Raw genomic sequence first — 23,859 nt, 5'->3', positions numbered from 1 at the left:
CTTGCTCAGAAAACCCTCCCACCCGTCTGCTGGCTAGCATTGTTTTTCCTCCGGTGCTCTCAAGTTATGTCCTGCTCTCTAAATGAGGCTATCAGTGGCTCAATCCACACTGCTAGCCCTGTGTTTCTCTTACGCCACACCACAGGGCCCTAAATTTCAGTGTGGAAGCCTGAGGGAACTCCAGGTAAGTTCAACCCCCCAGCTCTCTTGGTAAACTTGGCGAAGTTACTTAATCCCTTTGTTTCATCTGCAAAATGAGACCATCCATTACATTAAAGGATTATGAAAAGACAGGTAAAATGAGACCACACTGGGGACCCAAATTAACAACCATCACTAGAGTATAAGCTCCATAAGGGTAAAGACTGTCTACACACTGATGTATCTTATGGCTTGAAACATAATACACATTCAATAAACACTTAGTAAATTATATGATTGAAAGAACGAACACATAACAATGTATTAACTTACTTGATCTAATCTACCCCATAAACCTTTGATATAGGTATGATTGTCATTCCTACTTCTACAGACGAGGAAACTGAGGCCTTGCATAGAAGGAAGAGAGCCAGGATCTGAACCTAGGCAGTCTCCAAAACACAGGGTGGGGTACTCTGGTGTGACTATCCCTTCCCTACATAGACTACCGTGAAAGGTGGTGTAAGAATTGGTCTGTTTTCTCTGGGCTGCTTTGCACAGCACCAGGCACCCAGTAATTACCTAACACTGGGCTGGCAAATGCCAAGAACAAGACAACCCTACACTTTGCATTAAGCCAGTTACCCTGAAGAAGGTCTCAGAGAGTGTGAGGCTATGGTACGTTCTTACCTTGCCCTTGAACAGGATCACCGGGCACACAAACCGTCCTCTGCACCTGGCTGTCTTGCTACGGTTGACGAGGTCTTGCAACTTGCTCACTTGCACGGTGCTCTGAAACCTAATGCACAGGCAAGAGACAGGTCAGGCTGGTTTCTAAGTGGGCATTTTGTGTGTGTGTGTGTGTGTGTGTGTGTGTGTGTGTGTGTGTGTGTTTTCACAAAGACCCCATGAGAGGTCTGCATATGTGTGTATCAATACTCATTTGGAATTTAGTAAATGCTTTAATCCCTAAATTCTAGATCACAGATAAATTTTTTTCAGGAAAAGGAAAAAAATGCTGTATTATAGGTATTAAAATTTAAGTCATCCTGATTTTAGAAGCTTTAAGATGAAAAAAACAGTGAGCTACTTTGAAGACATGGGATACAAAACAGAAACACACACAGCAAACTGGGTGTTGACCATGTCTAAAGTACAAGTTTTTCCTCCCATTATAGGACAATAGGTGCCCTGGGGAGTGTATGGAAATCATAGCGCCATTTTTGTGAACTTTCAGGGGGCAGGGTAAGCTGAAGGCTCACATCTCACATGGTGATAAGCTTCTGAAACTTCCTCAACATCCCAATTGTCTCTAACAGTCCAAACAGCAAACAGGGCAGGTAATGTTGGAGCAATGGAAGTAAACAGAAGCTATGTGTGGCATGGAGAAATAAAGTAGTTAATCCAGTGGGTGTGGTAAGGGAACTTCCAAAACAGGAGTCAGGTTGAGAGATAAGCTCTGGCAAGGCACACCCATGTCAAATCAGTAGACCCGTAAAAAAAAAAAAAAAAGGGTCTCCTCTTAAAGACTCACCTACCCATCTTGAGCAAAACACTCCACATCAGCCAGTCAGAGCTTCTGGTTGCACAAGAAATGAGAGGCAGGAAAGTTAAAGAGTGGGAAGCTAAGTAGATTAAGTGAGCAGAAGGGAGAGAAGACACTCCTGTTCCCTCCTTACAAGGGCTGCACTTCCAGGTCAAGTCCTAGAGGGCATTTAATTCCTTCTATGTCCTAATCCTTCTAGGCACCCATGTTACTGCACATGGCACACACATACAAATAACCGTTTCCGAATGCGTAAGTTCAATGCCTCCTACACATCTGTGGTATCTTTTTAGGCCTATATGGATGTTGTAGAGATTAATAAAGTCTTTTAGAAATACTGCTGATTTTTTAGTAGTCTTCATAGATCTATTCACAAGACATAGTTACTAAAAAAATAACTACTATCAAGTGGGGGTCTGAAATTGAAGTTAAAAAGGGGTTTTCAGATAAAAACCTGGACCAACAGTTTGATGATCTTGGAAGACAACAAGGGGGTAAAGGAACAGAATTTACACTTCCCATGGCGTATTCTTCTGTAAGGTCTGATTTAAGATGTTACTTTTGTAATTTTTTTCCCCCTTTTTGAAGAAAGGAAGAAAGGAAACTTGAAGAGGCTGGCGTGTTCTTCAAGCTGTGTGTAGGGTGGCACTGGCCCCCCACCAGGCCCCAGAAAATTCATGGCTCACTGAAAACCAAGTTCTGCCACTTCCCCTCACTCAGTTTCTCTATGAAATAAAAAGGCACCTCAGTACAAAATAATCTAATTGAACTTAGGTGCCAGGAAAATACGAAACAGAGAGCACATATGATACTGTCCACAACAGTCTTCCTCTCACGTTCTGGTGGCCTCAGGCCATTTTCACAGATCTGGTCAGCACCATCTATTGCAACAGATTCTCACTTAGTCACAACAGCAGCTCCCTCTGAGTTCTAAATGCCTTGAAACTGCATTGGATTCTCCCAGGTTGAGACCATCCGTTCCACAAACTCCACAAAACCAAGATGGAGAACATGCCAGTATTTCCCTCGTAGGGGCTCTGGGCAGTCGTTTAATGTAGAAGCAGGCATACTTTTTTTCTGGTTAGGCTAGGTGGTTTATTTTGCTGGTTCTCCTACTCAAAGAACTGATTCAGTTTCTGTTCTCAGTGGTTCCTGTTTTTATTTTTATTATCTCTTGGCCTTAGGATCTTTTTCTTACAGTGCTAAGCAGTGAGCTGTGTCTGGCACATGATACTCAGAACTGAGTGAATAAATGTTGGCTTGTATATTTATGTTGGTCTTGTGGGACTGAGCTATCAACCTGTGCAATCTGATGCTATCTCTGGGTAGACAGTGGCAGAATTGAGCTCAATTATAGGACACCCAACTGGTGTCCAAGAATTGGTGGTGTGGGGGAGCCTCCAGCCCCACCCACATGGGAATTAGGCACAGAACTTAACCACCACCCCCCAAGGCCTCATCTGTACATCCCCTAATTCCGTCTCTTGTTACACTGTCATTGCTTATTTATTGGTCTTTGTTACCCACAAGACCTAAGAGGAGGGACTTCATCTATCTGGCAGGGCTTCCACTGCATCCCTGGGGACTGCCACATGGCAGCAGCTCAAGGAGTTCTTGTTGACAAACACATGTCTTGGCTGTTCAGAGATCCCTGTCCAGGCTTCTATTCCCAGATGATGGGCTAAACCGGGGAGGGGGATTAACAGAACTAACCCGCTTCCTGAATCCAGTTCTATCCTGTGTAATGGGGTCTAATTAGTGTCATATTAACACCAAAGCCAGGTATCTAAAAAAACAAAAAATTCTGCTTCCTCTCATCTGAATGTGCATGTACTGCCTTCTCTTCAACAGCACTGCCCACTCAGAATTACTTCAAGGCCTTAGAAGGAGTAAAAAGTAAAACAAACTCCAGTAACTCCTTGAGGGTTATGAATATACCACCACGGCCCTGGCCTAGAAGGGGCGACCCTGCTGGTGGAAGAAGTGTGGTGGTGACAGAAAGAAAAGGCAGACAGATGGACACAGCAGAGTGAGGAAGACACGGATTTTAAACCCATCCTGCTTACCACTTCTGTGATCTCAGGGAAAGGCAAGTTACTTCTCTGGGTTTTAACTTTCTCTTCCGTACAATGAATGGGAAGTGATACTACCTACTTCACTGAGTAGGTGCAGGACTTGAGTGAGCTACTGTGTGGAACCCTAACACCTGCCAAACAGTAGGCACTCAACACACATTATTAGTTTCCTCTTCTTTAAGGGCTAGACTGAGTCAGCACTGAATTGGTTTCCTTCCAGGAAAAGCTTCTGTGAGGTCACCAAGACTGAGTTCCTTAATGCACTGCTACTACAGGGTGGTCTGGTATCACCTGGCAGCTGGTGAGAAAATGCAGGAGCTCAGGCCCCAGTCAGACCTACTGAATCAGATTTTGCATTATAACTAAAGCCACAGGTGATTCACTCAGAGTCTGCTTGGAGAAGCACCATCCTGACTACAACTGAGCTTAATATCAGAATGCCATCAGGGCACCAAGGTAAAACCACCAGCCAAAAGTGAAGGGGGTGGAGAGGAGGGCGAGGGCAAGGAAAAAGAGATCTTGTTCAGAAACTTTAGCGTAAGGGTTTAGAAAGAAGTTATGAAGAGACAGAAACCATGTATAACGGAGCCATCACAAAGCCCAAATCTTTAGGCTCAGAGATCCCTGGGGTTCTTAAGCTACACAACTGGGGATATGATACAGTTTCTATCATCTATATACAATCTGTTTTTCTAACACATTCATTTTTCTTAGTGAACCCCACCACAACGTCGTGAGACGGCACACTTAGCAGACATTACGTTTTACAGATAAGGAAACTAAGGTTTAGTCTTTAAACTCCTCTGACCTGGTTATTCTGCTTGAAAGCCTTCTCTGACTCCCTGTGGCATACAGCAGTGGCTCTCAGGCTACAGCATATGTAAGATTCATCCAGGGAGCTAAGAATGTAGATTCTGGAAATCCTGATTCAGGGGCCCCAAAATCTATGATTTTAGGGGATACTAACATAATAAAAACCACTAACACCCACAAGTCCACACTCCTTGGCCTGAGGATCAAGACCATATACAAATTGGTCCTTTAGGACTTGTCAGGACTGCGACTCATCCTTCTAATTCCAGCTGAAGAGGCTCTCTACCATGGGGTCTTCCCAAACACACACATTCCAGGCAGAATTAACCATTCTCCCTGGTTTGTCTGCAGAAGCACTTCTCAAACTTTAACGTGCATCCAAATCACTAGGGCATCTCGTTAGGCTGTGATTTTGATTCAGTGGCTCTGGGGCCAAAGATTCAGAGTCTCCAGCCAGTTCCTGGGTGCACTGAAGGGACACTTTGAATAGCGAGGGCCTGCCACGCTGCACAGCATGACTCTACTATAGCACTCATCATAATATTGCACCTACAGGGCCGTGCTTTCACAGATCCTGTGAACAATAGTTCCTGGATTCTCTTAAAATCAGCAGCAAGCACGGAAACTAGGGGAACAAACTTAGAGATCAACATAAAGCATTTCCTGGAGCCTCCAGGCTGTGATTATTTATTAGTGTCAAACGGCCTACAGGTTGTATCCTGTGGCAGGTGCCTCTGTTTTTGTTTCACCTGTTGTTACCCCACAGAAAGCACTCAGGCCTTGGTAGGCCCTCAGTAAACAGTAGCTCTTATTTCTGATTCTTACAATAAATACGTCAGGCTTGTAATAGCCCCACTTATCATCAGGGATTGCACTAGCCACTTTCTAAACAGAGGCAGAGACTTGCCGATGAGAAAACGAAGAGACAAAAAGATTAAATAATTTGCTCAAGATAGTTATACAGCCAGTGTGTAACTCAAGCAGTCTGACCACAGACTTCAGGCTCTTAAGCTCTACATATGGTTAAGTGCTCTTAAGAACTTTGACACAGCATACCTCCCACCCATACTCTCTTAAAAAAAGGATACTAGGGTTCAGAAAGGTGAGGTGTGAAATAAGCTGTCTTAAGTCAGTGAGCGCTAGGTAGGGGAGAAATAGTCCACTACTGTGACTTCCAACCACTCACTCTATGCCATACTACTTTGTCAGTCTAACTTATCAAACCCTGAATGAACCAAAGACACCAAGAAGGCTTCAAACCTGAGGAAAGTGAGTCTACCCCGCCCAGCTCCCCACCCAGTCGCAAACTTCCTGACTCAGTGGATGAGCTGTCAGAGCCTCCCCAGACAGGCACACTCTAGTTACATGATGCTCACGTGTCTTTCTCCTTCTCAGAACTTTCATACTCCAGGAACACGATGTGCTGGGGGTAGTGGCCACAGATATCCCCATTCACATTTTGGATCACACTGTAACAGTAGTCTCGGCCAAACAGCTCCAGACATCTCTTCTCAATGCGCTCAACCTGCACAGAGGAGGACACCTGAGCATAAAGAATATTCTGGGATTCTGAGTATGAGAATTAGACAGTTCGTGACCTGGACAGGTCACTGGGAATGACATGTGCCTCAGTGATTAGTATTCAATACCTGGAAGAGACACTTTGCTGGGACACAGGCCCTGATGTGTATTTCATTAATCTATATGCAGTATGCTTTGGGAGGGTCTCTAAGCCCCTCAGTGTTGCAGTGAAACTGTTAAGCATTCCAAGGAAAGGATTACAGTTTTCATGAGATTTTCAAGGGGGTCCACAATCCATAAAATATAAAGAACTCTTGCTCTAGGTTACTTTAGCACTAATCCATTTTCTTCCCTTGGCTCCAGATTATTCCCCATTCTACAGCCACAGACAAGTACCTAGACATTCTAGTTGTTGTAATGAGTAAAAGCTACACACAAGGCTACACTCTATTTTATTTGTCAAATAGAAGGAAGAGCTTCTCTTAAAACTGTTCTTGTTTAGTTCGGGGAAAGGTCCACTAGAAAAAAGGCATAAGACATGTAATATCTTGAGAAGTCAACAAGAGATCAGGAATCTTGGAGAGGCTTTAAGGCCAGATGTTGTGAAAGTCAGGTCTAATTCATAACCACTCTAATCTTCAGGGGTATAAGATGGAAGAGGAAAAAACTCACAGTGGCTTAGATGAGGAATTCTCAAATTTTAAGATACATGAGGATCATGATGAAACCTATTTAAAAATGTAAAATCCAAGTTGCCCCCCCTCAGAAATTCTGACTCAGTAGAAATAGATGGGAGCAAGGAACCTTTATTTTTAACAATGCTGAAACGGGCACCTGGGTGGCTCAGTTAAGTGTCCGACTCTTGATTTTGGCTCAGGTAATGATCCCAGGGTCGTGGATAAAGTCCCACATCCAGCTCTGTGCTGACAGCATGGAGCCTACTTGGGATTCTCTCTCCCTCCTTCTGTGCTCCTCTCCCACTCGTGCTCGCACTCAACTTTCTCTCTCAAAAATAAATAAACTTTAAGAAAATAAAGTAAAAAATAACTCACAGACCAAAGTTTATTTATCCAAATGAAAACAATTAAAAAAAACAAACAGGGACACCTGGGCGGTTGTCAGTTAAATGTCCGACTTCAGTTCAGGTCATGATCTCATGGTTCGTAGGTTTGAGCCCCACATGCAGCTCTGTGCTGACAGTGTACAGCCTGCTTGGGATTCTCTCTCTCTCTGCCCCTACCCTCATTTGCATGCTCTTTCTCAAAATAAATAAAGTTAAAAACAAACAAAGAATGCTGAAACAGGTGGTCCTCAGGCTAAGCTCTGAAAAACACTTTGTTGTTTGGAGAGTGGGGAAGTCCCATCATTACTGAAGTCTCCCCTAGGTTACTCCAGAGAATAGAATGATGCCAAGTGCAGTATGCTCCAGCGGTTCCCTAAGTTCCATGGCTCAGAATGGAACAGAACCCACTAGAAAGCCTGATATTAAACTTACCAACAGCACGTGGGGAATAAGAGGAGGATTCCCAAGATTCCTGTTTGACTGTCAAACAGTACCTAGGATGGGAATGGCCTTACTAGACTGGATGCCTTCCAGATCTGGCAATAAGGAGACTAAAGGGAATCCCAAGGGGAGAAAAAAGAGGAACTGAGACTGGCTTCTGATAAAGGAATAGAGACAGTGTGGGCTGTTTTCCTGCTAGGGGAAGGAAAGGGATGAGCTTAAGTCTAAAGTCACGCTAAGCCCGTATAAGGAAGCAACACACCCGGTTCTTGTCTCGGTTCCACTCTGACCTCTGACCAGGAGAAATCCTCTAGACCATTTAAACCTGGGGGCTTTTGTACCCACATCTGATACACGGGAACAACCCTCCTCACCTTCCCCTCTCTAATCTCTGAACATGATCCCTCGGCTCTGACCTCCAAACCCCTTGTTTCAAACCAAAGGACGTCCTTTCTTGGCTCATTGTGTGACCAGTTCCTTCTTTTCCGGTTTTTAAACCCGACCCTTACTCTACAGGTCCAGACCCCGGGAACTTCCCGCTCTCCTTCCTCTGATCGCTGACCTCAGCCTTTCCGTCTGTAACTTCTCAAACCTAGGAACTTCTCTTTGTGCTTATCACACCTTGGAACTCACCTTTGAGCCGCCCGTCCCGCTACAGTCCTTGGCCCGGTACTGAGTCCGGGAGAATTCCTCCAGCAGCTCCCCGAGCCCTGGCTCCTGAGGCGGCGGGTTGCCCGAAGAAGCCGAGGGCCCCGCTGAGGCGGCAGCGGCTGCCCTAGCGCCGGCCATGGCCCAGCCCTGCTTCCCCTTCAGCACCCCACGACCCCTCAGCGCGCCTTAGCCCTGCCCATGGCACCTGGAGGCACCAACTCCGAAACCTCCCGAACAGCCTCAGCCGCCGCCTTCCCTTTCCACTTCCGGCCCCGCCCCACCCTGCCGGATGTTTACTTCGGCCCTGGCCAATCCGAGCCCGGGACTCGCGCCCTGCCCCGTGATTACCGGCCCACCTCCAAATGCGGAACGATCCAAGTGGTCTAGGGAGAGGTAGCCGGGGCAACTTGTAGATCCCTCTTGCTCCGCCCCTCGGGGTTTCCCCTGGGGAAGCCGGGCTAAACCACTGAGGCTGCGGGAGGGGTGTTAGTACGGGAACGAGGAGGAAGGAACTATGGGAAAGAAGAGGAAGACTGGAATAAACCATTGCAGGAAGAGGAAGAGGGAACGCTTGAAGGCAACTAGTTAGTGTTGGCAATCATAGTAATAATAGTAAGTAATAATAAAACAGCATTTCATAAGGCACTTCTTTTTGCACTGCTCCTCAAAACGTCCCTGTGACTGTAGTGCTCCTATAGTCAACCCATTTTATCAAAGGAAGCGGGAGTCATAACTGTGTTAAAATTCTATAATTGAAAAGCACCATATTCTTTTTTCTTTTTTTGTTAATGGAATATTTGAAACATTCAAAGAAGTGGCGAGAATAGTATAATGACCCCCTCATGTATTCATTCGTCAGTTTCAGCAATAATCAACGTAAACCAAACGATTGCTTAATCAATCTTTCCTCATTCAGTAGAATAATTTTTGTAGCAAATCTCATTACTTCATGGGTGAATAGTTCATCTCTATACAGAGATTATACTATACTATACATAGTATTCATCTGTAACAGATTATCACTGTTACAAAATGATTTTTTTAAGGGGGCATCTGGGTGGCTCAGTGGGTTAAGTGTCTGACTTCAGCTCAGGTCATGATTTCGTGGTTCGCAGGTTCAAGCCCTGCATCATTGGGCTGCTGACACCTCAGAGCCTGGAGCCTTCTTCAGATTCTGTGCCCCCCTCTCTCTCTCTGCCCCTCTCCTGCTCACACTTTGTCTCTCTCTCAAAAATAAACATTTAAAAAATTTTTTAAATTGATTTTTGATTTTTTAATTTTTAAAAAAATTTTTAACGTTTATTCATTTTTGAGAGACACAGACAGAATGTGAATGGGGGAGCTGCATAGAGAGAGGGAGGCACAGAATCCCAAGCAGGCTCCAGGCTCTGAGCTGTCAGCACAGAGCCGGACGTGGGGACCAATCCCACGAACTGTGAAATCATGACCCCAGCCGAAGTCGGAAGCCCAACCGACCCAGTCACCCAGGCGCCCCCCAAAAATGATTTTTTAAAAAAGACAACTTAGGTGTGTTAAAAAAACAAAATTCAACGAAGTAAATTTGGCGTTATTCAACCATTCATGAACCTGGCAGCATACCAGGTAGCAAGTAGAAAGGCGCTCAGGGGAACTGTACAAAATGGAAGGATTTTATAGTCAGAAGGAAGATGGGGCAAGGAAGTTAAAAGAGTGGAACATTTCAGCCAAGTTTACCTTTCCTTAGGGGAAGACAAAGGGTCTTATCGTGCAGATTACCTCACTAGTGCTGACTAGGAAATTGCCGAATAATTGGTTCAAAATTCCACCCCTGGGAGAAGCTGAAACTCCAACTAGGTTAGGCTTTAAGTCTTGATGATGCTAAGCAAAACTGACTCCATTTGGGGGCTTATTGTTTCTTTTTAACCGGTAATACAAACTGTATTTAGTACCTCATGAAGCTGTAGTCTCTGTTCCCAAGGTCCAGAGAACTGCAAAATGGGGCAGGAGGCAGGAAGACTTTATAGGATAAAGAAACAAGGAAGAGAAAAAATAGAAAATAAATAAGAAAGAAGGAAGGAAGTATAGAGCCCAGAGTTGGCTGGTAGCCGGGGCACAGGGATGCAAGGGCACCTGTCTCTGGGGATCCTAAACAGACCAGGTTTATCCACTCACTGCTGACAAAATCTAAAGGCAGAGCAATGAGTAGTAGTGAAACAAGAGAGGAATTTATTTCATTGAGGGGAAGACAGCGGACTAGCATCTCAAAGATCTCAAAGACTCTCGAAGTGCTGAAAGTATTTCCAGGTTTATATAAGGAAAATGTGGGACAAAGTTCGGTGGGTACCTAAGGCAGTAAAGGTGTGGTCGAGCATTGTCATGAGTGGGATCTGGCTGGCTCAGGGCACGCCTTATTGCTTCAGGAGGTAGTTTTGGTTCCCATAAGTGGATACTTTGTCTGCAGGGTCTTTTGCTTGAGTTGTGTAATAAGCTGGAAAGAAGAATTTAATCAATTAGAAAGTTTGAAGTCAAAATGGAGAGAGTTGAAGTCCTCTTTCAGGCTTGGCATTTGGGGATTGACTAAATCTAATGTGTTTCTGGTCAAGCAGAGTATTTACAGGGACATGAAAGTTATCTGAGTTTCAGTTTGTTAACCTGGTACCCCAGGCAGGAATGACTGTACCTTGGGCCTAAAAATTGATTCCCCCTTCCCCTTTTTTGATCATTCCCTTGAATGGTTTGATTAAAAAAAAAAAAAAATCAGTATTAGTGTGACTCTTAGTTACCATTGTCTCTACAGGTCTCAGTATAATATACACAAGAGATGATGTCAGGATTGTATTCTTGGAACTGGTTTCATCCTTCTGTTCTCTGTTGTCATTCCACTTGGAGAGAGATCATTTGGTGGATGACCAATGGCTGCACACATGCATTTAAAACTTTGAGAGAATGTAGCGTGTAGGGAGACAATAGTAATTATTACCAGCCAAACAATATTCATGATCCAAAGCAGCTAGAATATTGAGGATACTTCTTCTTCTTCTTTTTTTTAATTTTTAAATTTATTTATTTATTTTGAGAGAGACAAAGGTAGGGGCAGAGAAGAGGGAGAGAGAGAATCCCAAGCAGGCTCCACACCATCAGCACAGAACCCAATGTGAGACCCAATGCAGGGCCCGAACCCACGAACTGCAAGATCATGACCTGAGCCAAGATGAAGAGTCGGACACTTAACTGACTGAGCCACCCAGGCACCCCTGAAGATACTTCTTTAAGCCAGTTGACTTGTTTACATATTTTGTGTATTTCACATGTCTCCACTTCCCCAGAGGTGTTTATCTAGCAACATTGTTCTGGAGAAACTGAGGCGTTGGAAATCAGGAAGAAGTTTGTCACAAGCAGAAAGAACTATATAGGATTACCAGCAGCATAGCAAATCCAACAATTGATTTACCTTCCTTTATAATGGCCTGAGATATGTGCACAGTGGCATTGTCTTTACAGGCCAGGAGAAGGTAAAAGGTGAAGAAAAGAAACAAAATGTAGAGGCTGCTTTTAGGCAAACAGACTTGAAAAATGGAATGTAGAAATGGCCCACGGTGACCCCCTGGCTGAGCACAGACTGGCCCATCAGAGGACCCACTTCAAAAGATCCATAGATCCTAACTATGCAATGGGCTACTTACTACCAGACACAGTTAAACAAAAATGGGAAAATTCCATAGATCACCAGACCTCCTCACCTTCCTCCTTTAAAAACAATCCCCACCCACTGTCTCATTGTAGACAGTCTCTCCTCTGCTGTCCTACCTGATGCTTCCTTGTGGTGTATTCAATAAACTTTTATCTCCTTTGTTTTGCCTTGAGTTAATCCTTTCATGACCAGTACAACCAACTTCCACCTGATTGTTGCCCTACATTTGGGGGAGCCATCTGATCCAAGACAGACACCATAATAAATACCTTTATACTGTAAGAATTAGGAAAAGAATGGTCAGAAAGGGAAGGAGGAATGGAAAGAAATGTCTTAGATCCTGATGCAGTTTTGGAGTGGTAGGGGGCCAGAGCTGACGGCCAAGAAAGAATTCTTGAGATGTCTTTGGTGCAAAAAGGTGATATTATTAAAGCGTGGGGTCAGGACCCATGGGTAGAAAGAGCCGCACTGGGGTTGTGAGGAGTGACTGATTATATATACTATGGACTTGGAGTTCCTAGAAAAATGTTATTCTCTGCCTGTCTCAAGTACTTGTCAATGGGCTACAGGTTATAAAGTAATTTAATTTCACCTACCATTTCCTTCTTGCCTTTGTTCCTCACATCACTGTGAAGGGGAGGGTAATGTTGGGACTCCAGGAAACTGAGTCTATGGGTTTCTGGAGGTCAGGCTATTGGTAAGATTGCCTTTTTCTCATAATATACTAAGACTGATGGAAGGTCAGGTCCTGTTTGACTGTGATCTCTTATCAGTTAATCATGTGTCTTCTCCTTCTCTTAGCTTTAGGGCAGCCAGGAGTGCCTGAGAAATGCCACACTATCCCCCCCTGGGGTGGGGGAAGGAGGTCAGCTTACCTTATGCTCCCTCATCAATCTAACTTCTTGGGAGAAAGCAGTCTACCTTGATTTCAGCTACTTCTCCTCCTAGTCAATTTGATTTTGAGGTCTTTAGCATTCACACAGGGCCAAATGTCAGATGTGGCCTTCTTCAGTTGTGAAATATGCACCCAACTTTTAATACCTGTGAGAAGTAAGAGAGATGATTAGCTTTCAGAAATACCAAATAAAAACTGTGCTGTCTAGTTACTAGTAGGTTTACAACCTATTGGAAATATGTATAAACCCCACCCACCACAATGAAGTCCCAAGCCCTTAGACACTTCACCTCCTGGTCCTTTTCCCCCTCTCTGTTTCATGGGCTTATTTTTGTTGGCTTTGCAATGGGCATCTGCGAAAGAACAAAGGGAGGAGTCTCTGCATCACCTCAGGGAATATACATTTATTCCAATCATACAGCTTTTTGCCTTACATGGGCATACGTGACATCTGGGTAAGTCTGTAAACCTCTGTAGTATCAGCCAATAATGAACCAGAGGAGGGACTTGCATACTAGGAAATAAATTGTCTGCTGTAACTTCCCCGAGTGTGCCTATCCACCAGACACCGCTCTTGCAAGAACATTGATTAAAACCTCACTTCACTGTGCTCCGAGTCTTTGCATCCCTCCTTTGATTGGGTTGATGGGCTTATTTCTAACAATAATTTGGCAGTGGCGTCAATGGTCAAGAATACTTAGTGGGGTCCTTTCCATGAATCTCACTTCTGCAAAAGCATTAGAGTCCAAATGACAAAAGACTTAAAAATATCCGTGCTTAAAGATCTGAAGATTCTTTTTTTAAGTTTATTCATTTTTGAGAGAGACAGATAGAGTGTGAGCAGGGGAGGGGCAGAGAAGGGAGACACAGAATCCAAAGCAGGATCCAGGCTCTGAGCTTTCAGCACAGAGCCTGACATGGGGCTTAAACTCATGAACTGTGAGATCATGACCTGAGCTGAAGTCAGACGCTTAGCCAACTGAGCCACCCAGGCGCCCCTGATCATTCTTTATTATGATGGAATCAACAAGGAAATTTGGTTATTTCTGGTGAGGGAGCCAAAGACAAGCTGAGGGCAAAGCACAAGCTAGTAACTGTTCCCTGCTATGGGATATGTGTGATGATCCTCAGGCATTCCTGTCTGCCCAAGAACAAAGGAAACGGAAAAACAAACACTTAACTCATAGAGATCAGTCATGCAGGACCTGAGTCTCCATCAGTTTACATATGTCTTAGTAAATTACGAGACAAAGGCAATCTTATCAATAGCCTAACCTCCAGAAACCCATAGACTCAGCCTCCTAACATCAGCCTAACATCACCCTTCCCTCCATAGTGATGTAGGAACCAAAGGCAAGAAGAAAATGTAAATAAAATTAAATTTCTTTATAACCTGCAGCCCATTGAAAAATACTTGAGGCAGGCTGAGTGTAACACTTCTCCAGGAACTCCCTACTGTCTTAATGCTTTGCTAGTGGGAAAAACAACCTTAGCTTGACAATAGCTAGGCCTCCAGTATCTTAGGAGCCCTCTTTAGCTCCTAAAGCTCTTGCATATGGAAGTCCTTTCAAAAACTTCCCTTTTGCCTTGACCTCCCCCAAATCCATAATATATAATCAGTCACTCCTCACAACCCCAGTGCAGTTCTTTCTGTCCATGGGTCCTGTCCCCCTGCTTTAATAAAATCACCTTTTTGCACCAAAGACATCTCAAAAATTCTTTTTTGGCCGTCAGATCCAGACCCCCACCAGCACTCCAAAACCACATCAGTTTCTATGACACAAAACATTTTAAGATGAAACTTGAAATTATAACTGGTAACATTAAACCAGGGCCTATCAGATTTTTAGGAATTTTATACAAGTTCTGGAACACTTATGTTAATAACCTACCCATGCAAATATAAACTAAGAAGATTAAACATCACTTCCTATTTGGCATGCTTACTTTGTTATTTAATAAACCAAATAAGCATTATTAATAAACAAAATTTAATAAACCAAATAAGCATTATTAACATTTCCCTTTTTATAGGGAGGGAGAACAGATATTTTTTGAGATGTTCCAGAGACCCTCTGAAATTCTCAAAGTTAGTTCAAGGTAAACAACAACAACAACAACAACTATAACAACTTCATTTAGAATTTTATTTGGGAGAGGTTTGTAAAAGATGATCTGTTTAGGGGCACCTGGGGGCTCAATCAGAGGAGTGTGCAACTCTTGATCTCAAGATCGTGAGTTTGAGCCCTATATTGGTTGTAGAGATGACTTAAATAAGTAAAGATTTTGGGGCGCCTGGGTGGCTCAGTCGGTTGAGCGACCAACTTCAGTTCAGGTCATGATCTCACGGTTTGTGAGTTCGAGCCCTGCATTGGGCTCTGTGCTGACAGCTCAGAGTCTGGAGCCTGCTTCTGATTCTGTGCCTCCCTCTCTCTCTGCCCCTCCCCGACTCACACTGTCTCTCTCAAAAATAAAATAAAACGTTTTTAAAAAATTAAAAAAAAAAAGAATGGGGCTCAGGAGCCTGGGTTCAAATCCCAGCACCACCAATTCTCAGCTGTGTGACCTTGAGCAAGTCACTTGATCTCTCTGAGCTAATAAAGCACCTGCCTCATAACGTTGTTGGAAGATTTGAATGGCTTACCTATAGAGCACCTGATACAGTGCCAGGCACACAGTAATTGCTCAGTACACGTGGGAAGAAAAAAAATCAAAGCCTTTCTAAGGGGGCAACTTTTTATTATTTTATTTTATTTTACTTTATTTTACTTTATTGTTTGTTTATTGTAGGCTCCACGCCCAACATGGGGCTTAACTCTGAGGACTCTGAGATCAAGAGTCTGCACCCTGTACCACTGAGCCAGTCAGACCCCCCAGGAGGGAGGCAACTTTTGAACTGAGACCTAAATAATGAGAAAGAATGAGCTGCATGAAGATCTGTGAAGATCCTTCTGGGTGGAGAAACAGCCAGAGAAAAGATCCTGAGGCAGGAGTGAACTTACTGTGTTTGAGAAGGAGAAGGGATGCTTTTGGGAGCTGGAGAGGCAAGGCTGAGGGTGAGAAGGGCTGATCAGTGGTAGGAGAGATGGGAACGGTCAGCTCATAAAAGGGTGGGCTTGGAGGCTTAAGCTGGTAATTCAGAATTTATTTAAAGGACAAGGAGGAGCTGCTGGAGAGGTTCCAGCGGGGGGAGGGGGGGGGTGGTTCGGGGGGTGACATGGACTCTACCTGTTTGGAGCAATTATGGTCTGGCTTCCATGTGGAGAATGGATTTGGAGTGAGGGTGAAAGCAGAAAAACCCGCTAGAAGCTTTACCCAGAACATGTGCAGAACCTGGGACAAGAGTATCAATGGAGGACCCTGTGTATAAATACTGTGTATAAATACTTAACAGTTATATCAGGTAGGGAAACTGTTTAATAAAACATGTTCTGTCCTCCTACCTTGACACTATACCTTCGTAATGTCAAAATTGAAAAATGTGTATAAAGCCAATTTATATGACTGAAAGTCAGCACAATATTGAAGATGGCTGGATTTAATTATTGTGAATTGGATAAGTGTTTTGTTCATAGAATAATAAAATGATACATAATTTATAAATAATTCTGGGGGGCACCTGGGTGGCTCAGTCGGTTAAGCGTCTGACTTTGGCTCAGGTTGTGAGCTCAGAGTTCATGAGTTCAAGCCCCATGTTGTGCTCTGTGCTGACAGCTCAGAACTTGGAGCCTGCTTTGGATTCTGTGTCTCCCTCTTTCTCTGCCCCTTCCCTGCTTGTGCTCTGTCTGTCTTTCTCTCTCTCAAAAATAAATAAACTTTAAAAACTTTTTAAATAAAAAAGATAAATAATTTTGTATCGATTCTAGTAATTTTTTTTCTTTCTGTCCATTCAGAAATATCACTAATAATTCTGTCAGGTTTTTCATGTAATGTGTCCTATTGACAGGAGCCCAATTATAGGGTTAAAGATTTATTCAAAATACATGAAATTTGAGTTATTTTCATCCAAAATATAATTTAGGCAAATGTAAAATATTATAATTAAAAATTTTAATTGTTCATGTATGCTTTCTCAAAAGTTCTTTTTCTCCTAAAATATGCAAAATTGTTAAAGTTATAAGGCAAAATATAATTATACTAAGTGAAAGCTAAATTTTAAAATCAAGGGGCACCTGGGTGGTTCAGTTGTTTAAGCATCCACGTCTCGATTTCGGCTCCGATCATGTCATGATCTCATGCTTTCTTGAGTTCGAGTCCCGCTTTGGGCTCTGTGCTGTCAGCGCGGAGCCTGCTTGGAATTCTCTGTCTCCCTCTCTCTCTGTCCCACCCTGCTATCTCTCTCTCTCTCTCTCTCTCTCTCTCTCTCAAAATAAATAAGCATTAAAAAAAACTTTAATCAAAGTCATTTAAAGAAATCTGAAATTACTGTTTGAAAATTTGTTAAAGTAACATAATTTGCGACCCTGGTTGCAATACCAGGGTCCGTCTCATCGCCTGTGTGGAGAATCGGTATCACGTGTCATTCACGTTACATCTAGACAAACATGCATGTAAAATTAAGAGTAATAAAATTGTCAGTACTGCAAAATGTTTCTCAGATACCATGTGCAACTCTTGTGAATATAGAAGTAATTTCTGAGCACTTTCGGAACCAGAGAAAGGAACACAGAAAGCAGCAAGTTATGGTCGACTGTGCGGTACAGTGTTTTGCCATGCGAGAATCTATTACATTCATGCTCAGACAAGGGGAAGAATTTGACAAACTAACTGATTTGTCTTCTCTCTTATCCAAATGATTCCACCACTCAAATCCTCCCTACGATTGGAAACTGTCTGTCTTGAATGTAAGCAGTGGCACAAGCTACTGAAAACCATCTGAAGGTGGTATTTTTTTTTTTTTTCTTTAGAGTTATGGATGAACTTGCCCTGAGTCATGAGAGTGGATGTGTAGGATTATAGGCTGAACAGTTCTAGGACTAAGCACCAGCTCGTCAATAACAGAAGGGTCTGTGTGTTCTTTACCCAAGTTTAATGTATGTTTGTGATATATATGCTCCATATATCATATCCATAAAACATGGACCAAGAGCAAGGGTCCCTCTTTCCTGGTTTTAAGGAAATACTGCTATCTAGGAGGCTTTTGTGGTCACCCGGGAGAGGGCTACGAGGAAGGAAGCCTGAAGTCTAGGACAAGGGAACAGTGCCTGGGCCACAACTTCAGATCTGGGGCATAGGAAAGACAGGGAGCAACAGTGACTGCTCCCAGAAAATCCTTAAAGACTAGCAGGTACCACAGAGGCAGGTTCCCTCAAAGGCTCTAACCTTACCATTAGGAGTTTTGCAAACCCTGAGTACAAACAGTTCAACTTAATTTGGAGATAACTGAATGCTCGTGGTTTCCATGATTTTTTAATCAACTAATTGCATAAGCTTGTACAGAGTGCTACTGTGTACCAGTAAGTTAGTGGTGGGCAAGTTGGGGGAGATCCTTGAGCTTTGCTGTTTGTAACCTTGCAGGGAAGGCAGAGGGTAAACAGTACATCAGTGACTGGAGTGCCAGTGAAGAGCAGTTTAGGTGCTGTGGGAAAGTTTGGCTCTTCTGGAATCTCATCTGCAGAAAATCTGGACCAGGAAGCTGAGTACCTCAGTGGACATCTCTCTTAGGACAGCTGCTCGAGTCAAGGAGGGAATTAACTCTCCAGCCAGATTAATTTTTACCCTCAAATTAGTATTACTAAGTGGTATCCCCAGAGATAGTCTGGCAGAATTTCACTTCTGTTGCTAATCAAGGACCTGTCTGGTGGATTACTTAATAGCATGCCCGACTCTGATTGTTTCTGACTTCAAGATGAATGTCTTAGGCCCAGTTGAAGTCAAGGAAATTGCTTTCCTGATCTTCAGATCTGATCCTTAACAAATAACTGGGATGGGGAAGCAAGAGGAAGAATGGCCCAAAGAAGAGTGTACGGATGGACTTTAGAGCCAGGCAGACCTGCTCGGCTGGGTTTCCAGGCTGTGTGACTTTGAGTGAGTCAACTCCATTCTCTAGGCTTCAGTTTCCTTATCTGTAAAATGAGGGTACTGGCATTTATCTCATTGGGTCATAGAAGGGATTAAAGGTAAAAATGTTTTAAAAGCCTCAACATTTTGCTTTTTCCTTATTGCACAAATAAGTTGGGCTTTCTAAATAGATTTGGTTTCTTGCTAGAGGTTATTGCCAGGAGGTTAGTTAAAATGGTTTGGATTCCTGGGAAAGATTTTTTTTTTTAATTAGCCCTATTTCATTCTCTTTATAAAAGTAATACTGAATTTGGGGTGCCTGGGTGGCTCAGTTGGTTAAATGGCTGACTTCTGCTCAGGTCATGATCCCATGGTTTGTGAGGTTGAGCCCTGGGCTGTCTGCTGTCAGCAGGGAGCCTCTTCAGTCCTCTGTCCCCCTCTCTTTCTGCCCATCCCCTGTGTTCTCTCTCTCTCTCTCTCTCTCTCTCTCTCTCTCTCAAAAATAAATATTAAAAAAAAGAAAAAGTAATACTGAATTCAACCAATATGGTGAATTGAATTAGTGACAAAATATCTTTTCTCCAAGTTCACACTCACAGAAATGTTTGGATGTGTGGCCTACCAAAAAGCCATTTCCTCCTCTTACTTGTTCTTTTGTCACAACTGAGCTCACCTCCCAGTACAGAGACTGGAAAATGCTCAGATTCACTCTTCCTGTCTCTCTCATGGATAGGATATAGGCAGGTTACCCATTCCTGGCCAATGGGACCTGGGGGAAAGACTGCAAAGGGACTCTGAGAAAAGTCCTCTTCCCTAATAGCAAGGGATGCATGGAAAGAAACTCCCCTTCCTCTTCTCTAGGCAGCGCTATGTCTGCTTCAGCCATCTTACGACCATGGTAAAGAATATTATAGATGGACAGCAGAGTGGAAAGATGGAAATTTTGGGGTCCTTGATGTCATCGTTGAGTCACAAAGTTAACCTAAGAATACTTAATCTCTGATATACATGTAAAGATGAGAAGAGGGTCAGAATTCCATTCCACCTCCTTGGGATTAGCATCCCAAGCAAAGAAATGATTGATAGATCGATTGATTGATTTAATTTTTTTAAATGTTTATTTACTTTTGAGAGACAGAGAGAGACAGAGTGTGAGCAGGGGAGGGGCAGAGAGAGAGAAAGAAAGACACAGAATCTGAAGAGGCTCCAGGCTCTGAACGGTCAGTACAGAGCCCGATGCGGGGCTCAAACTCACAAGCCCTGAGATCATGACCTGAGCCAAAGTTGGATGCTTAACTGATTGAGCCACCCAGGCGCCCCAGAAATGATTTAAAAAATTGGTCTAGGATTGATGATACCCACAGGCCCTGCAGGACAAAGTGTAACATATCTCTGTAGAACATTTCTGTAATCCCTGAATCCATAGTTTGCCTTTTCCAAATGTCATATAGTTGGAATCATACTGTATGTAGTCTTTTCAGATTGGCTTCTTTCACTCCCAGTACTGTCCATTTAGGGTTCCTCCATGTCTCTTCATGGCTTGGCAGCTCATTTCTTTTTGTAGCACTGAATAATACTCCATTGTCTGGACTTACCAATTTATATATACATTTCTCTGCTGAAGGACATTTTTGGTTGTTTCCAAGTTTGGGAAATTATGAATAAAACTGCTATAAACATCGATGTGCAGGTTTTTGTGTGGACATGTTTTCAACTCCTTTGGGTAAATACCAAAGTGTGTGATTGCTGGATTATTTATTTTTTTAAGTGTTTATTTATTTTGAGAGAGAGCATGAGCCAGGGTGGGGAGGGGCAGAGAGAGGAGAGAATCCAAAGCAGGTTCTGTGCTGACAGCACAGAGCCTGATGAAATCAAGAGTCGGATGCTTAACTGACTGAGCCACCCAGGTACCCCTAGAGTATTTATGTGAGTCTGCCAAACTGTCTTCCAAAGTGGCAGTACAATTTGCATTCCCACCAGCAATGAATGAGAGTTCCTACTTTTCCACATCTTCACCAGAAACTTGATAAGGATGCATCTACATCTACATTGGACCAACAGGTCTACAGATGGCTTTGGGTAGCATGAACATTTTAATAATATTAACTATTCCAATCCGTGAACACGAGATAGCTTTCCATTTATTTGTGTCTTCTTCTATTTTTTTTTTTTTATCAATGTCTTGTAGTTCTGGTGTATATATCTTTCACTTCCTTGGTTAAATTTGGTTTTCAGTATTTTATTGTTTTTAATGTTAAATGGAATTGCATGTTTCTTTTTCAGATAGTTCATTGTTAGTGTATAGAAATGCGACTGAATTTCATATGTTGATTTTGTATCTTGAAAATTTACTGAATTTGCTTATGAGCTCTAACAATTTTAGAGGCTCTTTGTTTGTTTGTTTGTTTTTAGTAAACTCTGTCCTGAGTGTGGGTCTCGAACTCATGGCCTTGAGATCAAGAGTTGCATGCTCTGCAGACTGACCCAGACAGGTGCCTCAGTTTTTGGAGTCTTTGGTATTTTTTTAAGTTTATTTATTTAGGATTTTTATATATAGAAGATCATGACATCAGCAAACAGATAATTTTACTACTTTCTTTCTGATTTGGATGCCCTTTGCTTTTTGTTGTTGTTGTTGTTGTTAAAGTAGGCTTCACACCTAGTGTGGAGCCCAATGCAAGACTTGAATTCATGACCCAAGATCAAGACCTGAGCTGAGATCAGGAGTCAGATGCTTAACTGACTGAGCCACCCAGACGCCCCTGATTTGGATGCCTTTTATTTACTTTTCTTGCCTAATTGCTCTGACTAGGACTGCCGGTAGTATGGTGAATAGGAGTATTGAGAGTGGGGACAACTGTCTTGTTCTTGATCTTATAGGAAAAGCTTTCAGCCTTTATACCACTGAGTATAATGTTAGCTGTGGGTTAGTCATATATGGACTTTATTATGTTGAGATATGTCCCTCCTATACCCAATTTGTTGAGAGGTTTTATCATGAACAGATGTTGAATTTGTCAAATGCTTTTTCTGCATCTATTGAGATGATTGTATGATTTTTATCTTTCATTCTATTAATGTGGTGTGTCATATTTATTGATTTGCATATGTAGAGTTATCCTTTCATCCCACGGATAAACCCCACGTGATGATTGTGCATGATCCTTTTAATTGTGTTGTTGAATTCAGTTTGCTGATATTTTGTGGATGATTTTTGCATCTATATTCACCAGGGATATTAACCTACGGTTTACTTTTCAAGTATTATCCTTAGCTGGCTTTGATATCAGGGTAATGCAGGTCTCATAAAATAAGTTTGGTAGCGTTCCCTACTCTTCAGCTTCTTAGATGAATTTAAGAAGGATTGACACTAATTCTTCTTTAAATGTTTGGTAGAATTTAACCACGCAGCCATCTGGTCCTGGACTTTTCTTTATTGGGACATTCTTAATTACTGGTTCAACATCCTTACTCATTATTGGTCTCTTCAGATTTTCTATTTCTTCATGAGTCAGTCTTGGCAGGTTGTATGTTTCTATGAATTTATCCATTTTTTTAGACTGTACAATTTGTTGGCACTTAATTGTTTACAGTAATCTCTTATGATCCTTTGTATTTCTGTGGTATTAGTTATAATGTCTCCTCTTTCATTTCTAGTTTTATTTATTTGAGTCCTCTCTTTTTTTCTTGGTAAGTCTAGCTAAAGGTTTTTCAAATACATTTATCTTTAAAAAAAAAACTTTTAGCTTTGTTGATATTTTCTGTTGCTTTTTAATTCTCTGCTTCATTTATTTCTGCTCTGATCTTTGTTATCCCCTTTCTTCTATCAGCTTTGGGCTTACTTTGTTCTTGTTTTCCTAGTTCCTTGAGGTGTAAAGTTAGGTTGCTTATTTGAGATCTGTCTTTATTTTAACTTTTTATTTTTTTTAACGTTTATTTATGTTTGAGAAAGAGAGAGAGTGAGCTCATGTGCTGGGGAGGGGCAGAGAGGGAGGAAGACAGAGGATATGAAGCAGGCTCAGGGCTGACAGCAGATGCAGTGCTCGAACTCACAAACCGTGAGATCATGACCTGAGCCGAAGTCGGACGTTTAACCAACTGAGCCACCGAGGTGTCCCGTCTTTATTTTTAATGCAGGTATTTATCACTACAATCTCCCTCTTAGGATTGCTTTTGCTGTATACCATAAGTCTTGGTATGTTATACTTCCATATTCATGTGTTCAAAAAAATTTTTTTGTCTCCCTTCCGATTTCATCTTTGACCCACTGGTTGTTGAAATCGCAGCAAAACAACAGAAAAAGCTACTAGAACCAATAAGCCATTCAGGAGGTCATTACATACCTGGTTGCATAAAAAAATCAATTGTATTTCTATATAGTAGCAATGAGCAATCAGAAATGGAAGTGTAAAAAACAGTACCATTTATAATAACACCCAAAGAAGCATGAAATGGATATAAATATAACAAAAGCAGTATAAAATTTGTATGTTAAACACTACAAAACCACTGATGAAAGAAACCAAAGAAAACTGAGGCAAATGGTAAGATATGCCTTGTTTCCTGATTAGAGGACTCAATATCATTAAGATGTTAATTCTTCCTAAATAGATTTATGGATTCAATACAAGCTATTTTATTTATTTATTTTCAATATGTGAAGTTTATTGTCAAATTGGTTTCCATACAACACCCAGTGCTCATCCCAAAAGGTGCCCTCCTCAATACCCATCACCCACCCACCATCAACCCTCAGTTTGTTCTGTTTTTAAGAGTCTCTTATGCTTTGGCTCTCTTCCACTCTAACCTCTTTTTTTTTTTTTTTTCCTTCCCCTCCCCCATGGGTTTCTGTTAAGTTTCTCAGGATCCACATAAGAGTGAAACCATATGGCATCTGTCTTTTTCTCTGTATGGTTTATTTCACTTAGCATAACACTCTCCAGTTCCATCCATGTTGCTACAAAGGGCCATATTTCATTCTTTCTCATTGCCACGTAGTACTCCATTGTATATATAAACCACATTTTTTTTTATCCATTCATC

The 23,859-nt window shown here is 42.3% G+C and overlaps 1 protein-coding gene and 1 long non-coding RNA gene across 4 annotated transcripts in view; both read right to left on the bottom strand.

Annotated features, from left to right (window-relative positions):
• MTMR14 (myotubularin related protein 14) overlaps positions 1-8,526 on the bottom strand; it is a 45,171-nt gene extending 36,645 nt beyond the window's left edge. For all 3 annotated transcript variants that reach the window (XM_003982451.5, XM_003982452.5, XM_003982453.5), the window contains exons 1-3: positions 8,234-8,526; positions 5,952-6,100; positions 832-940 (exon numbers count right to left, since the gene is read on the bottom strand). In XM_003982451.5, the coding sequence (XP_003982500.1) occupies positions 832-940; positions 5,952-6,100; positions 8,234-8,389 (414 nt within the window). In that variant the 5' untranslated portion in view covers positions 8,390-8,526. The remainder of the gene's footprint in view (positions 1-831; positions 941-5,951; positions 6,101-8,233) is intronic.
• Positions 8,527-9,795: 1,269 nt separating this feature from the next.
• The window catches only part of LOC109497267, a 40,093-nt gene continuing 26,029 nt past the window's right edge, over positions 9,796-23,859 (bottom strand). Inside the window, exons 2-3 of the long non-coding RNA XR_002153359.3 lie at positions 12,797-12,962; positions 9,796-10,718 (exon numbers count right to left, since the gene is read on the bottom strand). This is a non-coding gene — a long non-coding RNA (uncharacterized LOC109497267). The remainder of the gene's footprint in view (positions 10,719-12,796; positions 12,963-23,859) is intronic.

Source organism: Felis catus, chromosome A2 (genome assembly GCF_018350175.1).
Source record: "Felis catus isolate Fca126 chromosome A2, F.catus_Fca126_mat1.0, whole genome shotgun sequence".
Classification (NCBI taxonomy): Eukaryota; Metazoa; Chordata; class Mammalia; order Carnivora; family Felidae; genus Felis; species Felis catus.
This window is presented reverse-complemented; position numbering and strand designations above follow the sequence as displayed.